At 43.2% G+C, this 12,006-nt stretch overlaps 1 protein-coding gene across 4 annotated transcripts in view; it reads right to left on the bottom strand.

Annotated features, from left to right (window-relative positions):
- The window catches only part of LOC121573308 (activating molecule in BECN1-regulated autophagy protein 1), a 91,424-nt gene extending 82,491 nt beyond the window's left edge, over positions 1–8,933 (bottom strand). Inside the window, exons 1-8 of one of the 4 annotated variants that reach the window (XM_045214006.1) lie at positions 8,692–8,933; positions 8,113–8,276; positions 7,741–7,938; positions 7,564–7,622; positions 7,278–7,461; positions 5,614–5,786; positions 5,377–5,443; positions 3,770–5,292 (exon numbers count right to left, since the gene is read on the bottom strand). In XM_045214006.1, coding sequence (XP_045069941.1) covers positions 3,770–5,292; positions 5,377–5,443; positions 5,614–5,786; positions 7,278–7,461; positions 7,564–7,622; positions 7,741–7,872 — 2,138 coding nt within the window. In that variant the 5' untranslated portion in view covers positions 7,873–7,938; positions 8,113–8,276; positions 8,692–8,933. Of the gene's footprint in view, positions 1–3,769; positions 5,293–5,376; positions 5,444–5,613; positions 5,787–7,277; positions 7,462–7,563; positions 7,623–7,740; positions 8,643–8,691 lie in introns of those variants that run through there. The other 3 variants (XM_045214004.1, XM_045214008.1, XM_045214005.1) reach the window with 3 other exon arrangements.
- Positions 8,934–12,006: the final 3,073 nt, after the last annotated feature.

Genomic DNA, 12,006 nt, shown 5'->3' with positions numbered 1-12,006 from the left:
ATTACCACCAACTAGTCTAAACCGCTTTCCAGTGAAAAAAAGGAGCCATTTCTGTGACTGATGCATCCAAACAATGTTTCTCTCCTATCTCGTTAATTTTCAGAGGTATAATGAAGAGAATGGATACCTCCACAATTAACACAAACACACCAGAGAACCTACATATCAGGTGCTTCCTTTTGCGTGACAATCAACTCAGTTTTGAGTTTGGATGTTTCATAGAGAAAGACTGGCTTTAGGTTATGTTATTCAGGCCATTCATCTGAAACGTTTAAAATAGAGTCAGATTCCTGACAAAACAAACATATTGAAGTTGGCAGCGTCTTAAAGGAGACTATAGAGAGAAGCTCAGGGATGTGTGTGTGGCAAGGAGAGACACGACGTGACAATTTCAATCTTGAATTTGACATTTTAGGGCCCCAAAAGACACAATTGTTGTATTCAAAACTTGTTTTAAAATAGCACATATGCAGTGCAGACTACTTCAAGTCATTAGCCAGCCAGCTAGCCCAACATTGTCAACATTAAAACCAGTTAGAATAATTTACAATGTGGCTGACATGCTAATGAGACTGAACATGCAGTTCCCACCCTCCTGCCATAATCCTTACCTCAAAGTCACAAAACAAGGTGCTCATTACTGTGAGGGCTACAATAGCCAAATTAATGGAATAACTCAAAGCATTCCCTTCCTTGAGATTCACATTTATCTACATCCTCGCTAGCCTGCTCATTGGATCATAGTCTTTTTAACCACCATTTTAGTCATTAAAAAGTCTCATTAAATTCCTAAGGGACATTCATTTGCCCATTATCGACAGCACATAAAGTAAGAAATGATAGCGATATGAAATGTCACAGCCCTGTGTAACAACCCATTAAATTGGTCCAGTCTTTTACTGAGCCGGGACTTTAATGCCATTTCTATACAGAGGATGGTGAGGCAACTATTAAAACAATGGCCTTTATACTTTAGTGGCTTTGGGGAAAGTTTGGTTAGCCAAAAATTGTTCAATTATAACTTTTTTTTAAATTATACCTCAACTGCTCTAGTCATTTGGGCTCGAAACAAGTCCGAAAATGTCTAAGAATATAGTAGCCAACACCTCTCCTTGAAAAAGCATTTACTGCAATAAATAGAGCCTAATACAAGCCTTATTCATTTTGTTAAATCACTTTTAATATGCTATATCAATGCTTTGCCTAAAGAAGGTTGACTTCAGAATGTGGACACAAAAGAAAGAACCCATTGAATGCTTAAAGCAAGCCATTGTGCCCATGTAGGCTCAACAACACAAAGTAGCCTAAAGCTCTAAAATCATTATTATAGTCACATAAAACCTTGAACATATTTCATTTAGGGTGACCTGCAGCTGTGAGTCTATGAGGTAGACTGGAATCTAAATCAAACTTCAGTTTGGTCATTTGCTTTCCAGACGCTTCTTGGCGTTCTACAGATTTGACCCAATGCATTGGCCTTGTGTCAGACAAAGTAGAGCAGCACCCTGGGGATGCAGGAGAGCTCTCCACGCACCAAGCCCCAACATTAGGCTAGATAATGAGGGGTTGGGCAGGAAGGGCAACTTCACATGGTTAAAGTTCACAACATTGCCCTTGAAACAGAGGCTAATTGCAACCTTCCAGGGCACAGGGGATGGATTGGGATTGAGGCGAGACGGAAAATGAGAGAGGGAAAAAAACAATGACCATGTGTGTTTTCAATGACTGTAGCTAAATGTTATGCAAATATTAGGATATTTCACTTTTTCCATTTCCATTACTTTCTTGCCTGGCTACCCAAACTCTTTGCTCTAGCCAAATGCTACGCCACGCCCAAACACGTTAGTTACTTCTCCGCAAGGAGTCTGGATCTGAGTGCCTTCCCGACGATTTGTAGAATGGAAATCCATTCTAGACCATCTGATTGGTCCCAGATACTGGGTTGGGCTAGAGCCAGAACACACGTGGGGTAAAGTGGCATTTTGAAAATCCGTCATTGTCTTTGAGACTCCGATTGGTTTTAGATTACCCAATCGCTGATGACTTTGTTTTGTACAACACCCCTCATTTTGACGTCAGCACAAACGACAGCACATTGATGGCAGTCTCAGACTGAATTATGTAGCGAACAATAGACCAGTGGAAGAATTCAGTTTGAGTCATCAGGCAAATTACCTTCTAAGCCTATGTAAAATAGATGTCATCCTTTTGTTCTGTAGCTGCCATTGGTCAAGCAGACATGTTGTGCAGAGCCCATCATATCCTCCTACTTTGTGGGAATACTAATAAGATGGCTTGTTCTTTAAATTGATTTTCTAAGTGTTCACAGCAAATACCTATGCTAATTCCATAACCAATCTAACTATGCCTATTCTAGAAACTAGTAAATTGTCAATGGTAGTTGCCACAGGAGAGGCAGAGCTGTCCTGGCAATCATCTCTAAATATCTAGTCAGTACCATACTGCCACCAAGTGGAAAACTGAGGAGCAACACGGAGACAGCCCTGCTTCTACAGGTCCATCACAAATTAGCTTGTCTCCGCCCTTTGATTGGAAGGTTGGGAATTCGATCCCCGGCCGAGTCATACCAAAGACTCAAAAAATGGGTCCCGATGTGTCTCTGCTTGGAACTCAGCATTAATGAGATTGGGGGTAATGCTGCGCTCAATACAACTCTGAAATTTCCGACTTGGAAACTTGTAGAAGATGAGGTCCGAGTTCCCCACTTGGAAAGTATTAGAATCAGCCAATAGAAAGCTCTACTACTGTATGAAAAGGCACAATCAAAAGATTAGGGGACAGGACACGGAAGTATGACGTAAGACGACATCACTGGGCACATTGTATAGACTAGCGTCCTGTCCAGGGGAGTCCTTGTACATCAAGCTGTCTCAAGCTACAGAAACAAGGTCCTGCTCCTATGAGCCATTCCAGCACACACAAGCCAAGACTCATGCAAGACTACTTACTTACTTAAAACAATTCAAGTGTTTTGTGATGCTTAGTCCATCTATGCGTTATACTCATGACATTGGATTCAGTCTCTGTCAGACTCAGGAGGGCCAACCTAAGATGGTCAGGAAGGCCGGGAAGGCCGAAGCCTAATCATTCCACTGACTGTAGCCAGTGGGGCAGTTGACAGACAGTCAGGCCAAGTAAGGCCCACTACTGTCGAGGCAAAGCAAACTGCAAAGGAGGCATTACAAAACCCTCCAGAAGACACATCTGCCAAGCAGCTAATGAGCAAGAAGAGGAAGCCATGGAGGCAGAGCATTGTCTCAAAACTTAACTAAATGTATACTTTAATTGTCAGACATCCTAACCAAAAAAATAGCCCTAATGACTGCACAAGTTTATAAAACGCCTTTTATCAACAAAAATAAAAATGAATTTAAATAGCGGGGAAATATTACCATATTATGGGATATCTTTTTTTTTTCTGGGATACTGATGTGAGATGCACCTTTGAATGAGCACAAAAGCAAGACATTCAAAGTCTGCCTGTATGATTAAACTAATAACACAAGCATGGGGTGACTTGGGGTGGTGTGTAGGTGTTGTGGTAGGGCAGACTTGGCAGCTTATAGGATATAAGTGTTGAATGTTGCATCTTGCCTCCATCTGGTACTGCCTCAAAGTCAGAGTTCAGCCATCAGGCCATTCATGCTACTTCCAGCATATTGGAAAAAGCTATGCATCAATAATGTTTTTCATTTAACAAATTGCACAAAATATAGATAACACAGAACTTAACACCCGATTCTCTCACCTTCTCAGGTAATCGTCATCAGGGCTTTCGTCAGGCATTTCTTGGTTTAAGGCCTCTTGTGGTACATTCACTGCTGGACTTGGACTTGCAGACTGTCTGTAAACCCTCTCCCACTGGCCTGTCTCTTGGTTATACACCAACCCCACCGCCTGTTCTCTCTGTGGGCTGGGGGTTCCCCGGTGAGGGAAGGTCGTGTCCCCTCCAGGTTCATCAGCACTGGGCTGTGTCTGTGCCGACTGTCTCCTGTCAGAGGACTGGGGCTCCTGTAGCACAGTCTGCCTCATCGTGTGAAAGGCAGGGTTGGGGCTTGGGGGCTGCCATGAGGGGCTCCCCTCCTCTTGTGATGGGGTCTGGCCGGTGCGCTCCCAGCGCTGCGTACCTTGGTTAAACGTGAACAGGTTGTGGCAGACCCTGCAGCGGTTCATATGGCCGCGGGAGGGACCAGAACCACCATCACTGCTGTCGGGGGGCAGATAATGAGGGGTGACAGGTCGCTCAGAGTCTATGTTATTATTGAGCATCTCCCGCGTCTGTTGCTCTTGGCTGCTCTCTCCATCAGCACCACCTGACTGCTCCATTTCCTGCATGCGATCATACTCCAAGAAGTAGCGATTCAAGTTGCACTGCAGCACGTTACGGATAGAGGTGGGGCTGTTGCTCCCTCCCTCCCCAAGAGAGTGGTGTCCACTACTAGTGCTGGGTCCATCTACAGAGCTGTTTCCACTGGTGTGGGGGCTCACTACTGTTGAGAGAAAGCTTCCTCCCTCTGTGGCAGAGGTGTAGACAGGCGACTGAAAGGAGCCCTCCTGTTGCCTCAGCACAGACAGCAGGCTGACAGAGGACGCACTAGTCCTGGGTGGAGATACCCCAACACCTCCACTACGCTCAGGCCGCATGTTGAGCATGCTGCCCATCCAGTCTGCCCCCGCCAGTCGCCCAGAGCACTCCCGGACTGGCTGCTGGTGGCCCTGGGCCTGGTTGGTTATAAGGCCTGTGATGCTGCGCTGGCCAGGGCCTGAAGATGGAGTGCGTAAAGAGTGTCCTCTAGCACTGCCGTACACACTGCTGAAGGCAGAGGGCCGGTGTGAGGAGCGAGGCTCAGATGGCTGCCGGGGCTCAGTGCGAGCAGAGGAGAAGGTGGAGGCATGGGACTGGGCCTCCAGGCTCTCAGGGTCAGAGGGGTCCTCTCCAGTTGGTGAAGGGGCTCGGGTGGCAGAGCACCGACTGCAGAAGCAAACCATACCAAGGTGTTGCACACAACCCTGGTAGGGGGGTCGGGAACGATTACGCAGGGCGGAATAACGTCCAGAGGGAAGACTAGGAGAGTCAGCAGCACTATCGGCAGCGGGCGCAGGAGGATGCTGCTCCTCAGACTGTGAGCCTGAGTTCCTCGATGACAGGATGTGCAGGAAGTTGTGGAGAATGGGGGTACGGCGGACCGGTTGGGACTGTAGGAAGGATCGATGGCGAAAGTGGGGCATCTCCACGCTATCCATGGGAACCTCAGAATCATCATCACTCTGCTGACAAGCACACAACAGGAACACAATGTTCTTGATATGATGTAACTGACCTTAAATAATGTAAAGTATTAGACAGAGTCTCACCTGTTGGTTAGAGGGATTCACTATAGCGGTCAACAGGTAATGACCCAGTGGGTCAAACCTCACCAGTCTGCAACAGAGCATTCGCATGTGTCATTATGTATATTTTGCTATAAATACATTTTGAGATTATCTTGACTGTTTCCAAATTCAGATATTGCAGCAAAGTTTCAACAAGTCAACTAATCGAACATTGTGGAAATTATAGGGAGATCGAGAAGGTTGAGCTTTCTGTCAGACCTGACTCTCTCTGTCTCGCTGGCAGTCTTGACCAGGGCAAATGGCTCCCTCCTACTCCAGTCCCAGAAGTGAACCTCATTGTTTGTTGCTATGAGAAGGAGCTGGGCAGTAGGGTGAAAGGCCAGGGAGGCAATGGCCGCATTGCTCTCAGTGAACCAGCTCTCACTGCCACCCTTGGATTCAGTGGGGCCACACAATGTACAAAAGAAGAAGATTAGTGACAATATTATGCACAAGCGAGTGCAAGGAAATCGGTTGGTAAAGAGTAAAACTTGTGATGACGCAAGAGAGTACATGGACACCTACACCAGCACCACACACAGAGATAGTTGGAGATCTCTAGTTGGATATAACCCGTTTTTGCATGGATACTGCCATAGAGCCCCACAATGGAGGTGTCATAGTACCCATAAAACCTAGTAGTCAAACAGGGAATTGGTTCCTATAGTTTTTCCACCATTCATTTTTCCCCATAGGGGATTTTAGAAACACTTAAAGGGCTGTGTTTCGTGTAGGCTTACCCTGGTGTGACGTTTTGATAACCGTGTAAATCTCTCTCGGACAAGGTGACTTTTATCAATATACTCTGCTTCATTTACGCTCAGATTCAAAAATGCTAATTAGCATCAAAGTACACATCATGCAAAACTACAAATCCCTGCAAGCTCCTGCACATAATCTCTAGCTGACACCTTTGCTAACAGGTATTATGACAACTTAAAAATTGCACAAGACAGTTCACAGAATTGTCAATTTAAAGAAATGTTAACAATTTATTAATTACTACATTTAGCTAACATTAGATAGTTAATCCAGAGATTCTTACCTTTGCCTAGATTCGGCAGTCTCGTCCAGATCATCATGGCATTTGTAGTTCTTTATGATGGCCACATCAGCAGCTAATTAGCATTTAATTTTGGGGGGATAAATACAGGCGTATATATTGATAAGTCACTTTGTCCTTGAGAGATTTACACGGTTATCAAAACGTCATGCCAGGGTAAGCCTACACGAAACACAGACCTTATTTTAAAAAAATTGACTACTTCAAAATAGAGATGGCCTCACTGGCGCTGCCCGTGCTCTTGAAGATGGGACAGATAAAAATGGAGAATCTCAATTGGTTTTGCTAAACTCCTCGTGTCCTCTCCTTTGTCCTGCTTTTGAAAAAGTTCAAAGGTAATCGAGGAGCGGAGGCGAGTAGAGGGAACAAATGAGCTTGTGTGAAATGAGACTCCCCACTCCATAAGGCAAATTACATTTACAGGGATGGAATCACAAAATAAATGTGTAAAGTGATAAAAACAAATATAAATAGTTGTGCAAGACATTTTATAGTTAATAAGAATAAGAAATAATAAGTGCCGTATTCTTATTAAATGTGTGCATGCTTTTCTCCTTCGAGAAAACAACAGCTGATTCAAAGGGGGTGTGGCGGATTTTAAAACACTTCCGCTCTAGCCTCTGAGTGGAATACTCTATTGCATCAAGGAAGTGCGCAAACTCTTCCATTCGCCTACTAATTAATTGACACCGTCCTCAACCACTTATCGGTTTCCAGGTCACGGAGGAGAGGAGGAGGAGTCGAGGAGAATCTCCAAAAGATGAGTCATCTAATTAAGTCTATGGTGGCTCCTTTGCATGAGAAGATGACAGCCACTCACGTGCAGGTCCCAGATGCGAACCTCTCCATCCAGACATCCCGAAGCCACCAAACCAGGGATGGTAGGGTGAAAGGTCAGACACCAAGGAGTGCGGCGATGGCCCAACAGAGAGTGAACACACTTCCCTGTCTTAACCTCTGTGATATAAATGTTGTGGTTGACATGAGTTGAGGCCATTAAGGTCCTATATGAAAGGAAAACATTAACAGTTAACATACAATCTTCCAGTCTTGGTGTCTTTCTACCTCCTCCAGACAAAAAATATTTTAAGGGACGTCATTCTGACCTGTCCGGGCTAAAAGCCAACAGGAAGGTAGAACGAGGGCTGTCCGGCAACTCCACTTTCTGAGGAAAATCAAATAAAAAGAGAACATAAAAAAAGTCCCCACTCATTTCAGTTAAACTTGTTACATTGCACAATTTCCATGATTTCCATCCATGCCTCACCAAGGATGCTCCTTACCTGACTCTGCCATTTCATCCGCCGGGTCTTCTCTTCAACAAGCTGCTGCAGGAGGCGCTGGGAGCCAAGGCCGCGGGCCCCACACTCCCGGGCAGATAAGATCTGCACCGAATTCTTTGGGTAGACAGTCATCTCAAAGATCAGGCCTTCCTCCCGCTCCTTCACACTGGTGTTTGTTGGTCTCAGTCACCAAAGGGTCTAAGCAAAGGCCATATGAAAGTGTGTCTGTGGCCAGCCTGTAGTCTAGAGGGGAGTCTAGCTTGTAGTCTACACCTTTACCTTGACATGGCATAATGAAATCCAGCTGTTGATGACAGAACCATGTTTGTAGCTAAGTAGCTAACTAAATTGTATGTATGTATTATTAGTTACCTTATCACTGCAGTTCTCATTTGTTAACAGCCATGAACTGCTGATGACAATGTTGCCATTGGTGGCATGAATAATGAAAATCTGTTCGTTTTACAGAATTAACGTTACAACATAACATAACGTTAATGGCAAAACAACTGGTGGTGTGGGTTCAGACATTAAAACTGAAACACAGAGAAACAAAACGAAAACAGGCTGTCATGAAACTTTGAAATGCTAGTTAACTACCTGTCTCCTAACTCCAGATTGTTAAACCAGATAATGTGATTTAACCCAACAAATGTGGGCCATTACTGGAAGACGAAGATAGTATCGCCAATATAACAGGTTAAAGTTGTTAGTTGAAAAATCTCTGACGACATTTTGTACACCCAGGCCTGTAACTACCAGTATACTATTTTGGGTTAAATCACATTATCTTGTGTTACAATCTGTAACTACCGGTCTCCCAATAAACTAGCTAGCTAACGTGCCAGCGTTTGTCCAACTCAAGCAAGAGCTAGCGTTGACAACCATCCCCAACAAGGCATTGCATTGGCCTAACTAGCTAACATTAGCGATACTCGACCATGTCCCTACCTTTTCCCACTGCTTCGGTTGGATTTTCTCGTCGACTTAGCTATTTACATATATTCGACTTTTACTAGCACCTGAAACTGTCTCGTATAATGGTGTTTTATTTTCTCCGATGTTTTTATATTGTGTTGACCGACTGTGGTTAGCAAGCTAGCAGTGTAGCTAGGCTAGCTATTAGCTATGTTCTTCAAAACATTAGCCAGCTGGCCAGACCAGACCTGCCACAGCTCATCAGGCCTTACTAGTTGAACACAGGAACATAGGTGGGCGCCACAAAACCGGGAGCTTTTTTTGCAGTTCAAGAAATATCTAGCTTACAAAGGTTAACTTTTGCTTTAAAGTAAGCAATGTATTGTTCATCTACATTTATCGCTATTTCTAAATGTTTTACAGAAAACATGTATACACAGAGGTTCATGATTATACAACGTAGACTTTTCCAAACTGGGTCTGAGCCATAGGATCCAGGTCCTCGTCCAAACGGTTTATAAAATACACAATAATGGACCTTATGGTTGTCATATGTGGTATAATGGTTAATAAAAAGCTTTCATCTCAAAGAGAACAAGTTTTCTACTAAAACACTGGATGCTGATCAAGCATAACCTTTTGGCCGCTTCACAGTTTGGATTGATTTTATTTGTCAGTAAAAAAAATACATATACACAAAGATTTGTAAAAGTGACCGGGATTGCACAATAAAGTCGGGGACTTATTTCCATTGTGGTCCCTATTTTTAAAAAACATAAATACATATATAATTACATAGATACAGACAAATTACAGAGATAGAGACGAAAACATGCTCAACCTCCACATGAGTATTTGGGGGGAGTTTAAGTACAATTCTTACAAGCTTGTTTGGCTGGTAGCTTTATCTAGACGTTTGGGGCTGCTGGTGAACCATCATGATGTGCAGGCATAATCAAAGTGACACTGGACTAGCGCACTAGCTAGGTTTCCATCCAATTGGCGACAGATTTTCATGCGAATATTCTAACATTTTCATAAAAACAATATGCCATTTCAGAGTTTCCTTTAGGACATTTTAGCGCCGGACAACATGATAGGGAAGAATTTAATTTACCGGACTTTTGAGAAATTTACCGGACCTCCATATGCATTCAGATCCGACCTGTATCCCTCATCAATAAACGAGGGATATTGGGCAAATGAGCTACATTTACGTGTCGTTAAAAACAGCCTATAACAAATGACAAAAATACTATTCCTTGTGTTTCGATGTGTAGCATATGCAAAACTTTATAGCCAATTTTTTATTGTTTTGTAGGCTACTTTCCTAAAACAGTAATTGTCCACCTCACAGTTCAGCTGTCAGAGATTTGAGCACTGCATGTATTACGGCGTTGCATGCATAGCTCTATAGGCTTACGTGTCCACTGTATGATATTAACATTTTAATAAATATACACTACCAGTCAAAAGTTTGGACACATCTACTCATTCAAGGATTGTTCTTTATTTTTACTATTTTTTACATTGTAGAATAATAGTGAAGATATCAAAACTATGAAATAACACATATGGAATCATGTAGTAACCAAAAAAAGTGTTAAACAATTCAAAATATATTTTATATTTGAGATTCTTCAAATAGCCACCCTTTGCCTTGATGATAGCTTTGCACACTCTTGGCATTCTCTCAACCAGCTTCATGAGGTAGTCACCTGGAATGCATTTCAATTAACAGGTGTGCCTTCTTAAAAGTTAATTTGTGGAATTTCTTTCCTTAATGTGTTTGAGCCAATCAGTTGTGTTGTGACAAGAAGGGGGGGTATACAGAAGATAGCCCTATTTGGTAAAAGACCAAGTCCATATTATGGCAAGAACAGCTCAAATAAGCAAAGATAAATGACAGTCCATCGTTACTTTAAGTCATGAAGGTCAGTCAATATGGAACATTTCAAGAACTTTGAACGTTTCTTCAAGTGCAGTCGCAAAAACCATCAAGCGCTATGATAAAACTGGCTCTCATGAGGACCACCACAGGAATGGAAGACCCAGAGTTACCTTTGCTGTAGAGGATAAGTTCATTAGAGTTACCAGCCTCAGAAACTGCAGCCCAAATAAATGCTTCACTGAGTTCAAGCAACAGACACATCTTAACATCAACTGTTCAGAGGGGACTGTGTGAATCAGGCCTTCATGGTCGAAATGCTGCAAAGAAACCACTACTAAAGGACACCAATAAGAAGAAGAGACCTGCTTGGGCCAAGAAACACGAGCAATGGACATTAGACCGGTGGAAATTTGTCCTTTGGTCTGGAGTCCAAATTGGAGATTTTTGGTTCCAACCGCCGTGTCTTTGTGAGATGCGGTGTGGGTGAACGGATTATCTCCGCATGTGTAGTTTTCACCGTAAAGCATTGAGGAGGAGGTGTTATGGTGTGGGGGTGCTTTGCTCGTGACACTGTCTGTGATTTATTTATAATTCAAGGCACACTTAACCAGCATGGCTACCACAGCATTCTGCAGCGATCCGCCATCCCATCTGGTTTGTGCTTCGTGGGACTATCATTTGTTTTTCAACAGGACAATGGCCCAACACACCTCCAGGCTGTGTAAGGGCTATTTTACCAAGAAGGAGAGTGATGGAGTGCTGCATCAGATGACCTGGCCTCCACAATCCCCCGACCTCAACCCAATTGAGATGGTTTGGGATGAGTCGGACGGCAGAGTGAAGGAAAAGCAGCCAACAAGTGCTAAGCATATGTGGGAACTCCTTCAAGACTGTTGGAATAGCATTCCAGGTGAAGCTGGTTGAGAGAATGCCAAGAGTGTGCAAAGCTGTCATCAAGGCAAATGGTGGCTATTGGAAGAATCTCAAATATAAAATATATTTTGATTTGATTAACACTTTTTTGGTTACTACATTATTCCATATGTGTTATTTCATAGTTTTGGTGTCTTCACTATCATTCTACAATGTAGAAAATAGTAAAAATGAAGAAAAACACTTGAATGAGAAGGTGTGTCCAAACTTTTGACTGGTACTGTATATATATAGCCTATATAAAGGAAGAGAAGCTTAAGCCTAACCCCAGAAAGATAGAGAGAGATAGAGATGTGCCGGTGGCATGCTATTACACCAACATGCATTTTTTTGCCATATGGCTACTGCGTCTGCTATACAGATATAGACATACAGAAGGAGTCTAATTAGTTCATTTTCTATCATAATATTTTGTATAAAGATAAGCAATGTATTGTTAGATTATAGGAGTAACTCTGGTAGGCCTGATATAGTCTTCCTCATCACAAATTCAACTGTCGGGGTCAGTTGGAGCGCCGGGGCGC

This window comes from Coregonus clupeaformis, unplaced genomic scaffold (assembly GCF_020615455.1).
Source record: "Coregonus clupeaformis isolate EN_2021a unplaced genomic scaffold, ASM2061545v1 scaf0180, whole genome shotgun sequence".
NCBI lineage: Eukaryota > Metazoa > Chordata > Actinopteri > Salmoniformes > Salmonidae > Coregonus > Coregonus clupeaformis.
This window is presented reverse-complemented; position numbering and strand designations above follow the sequence as displayed.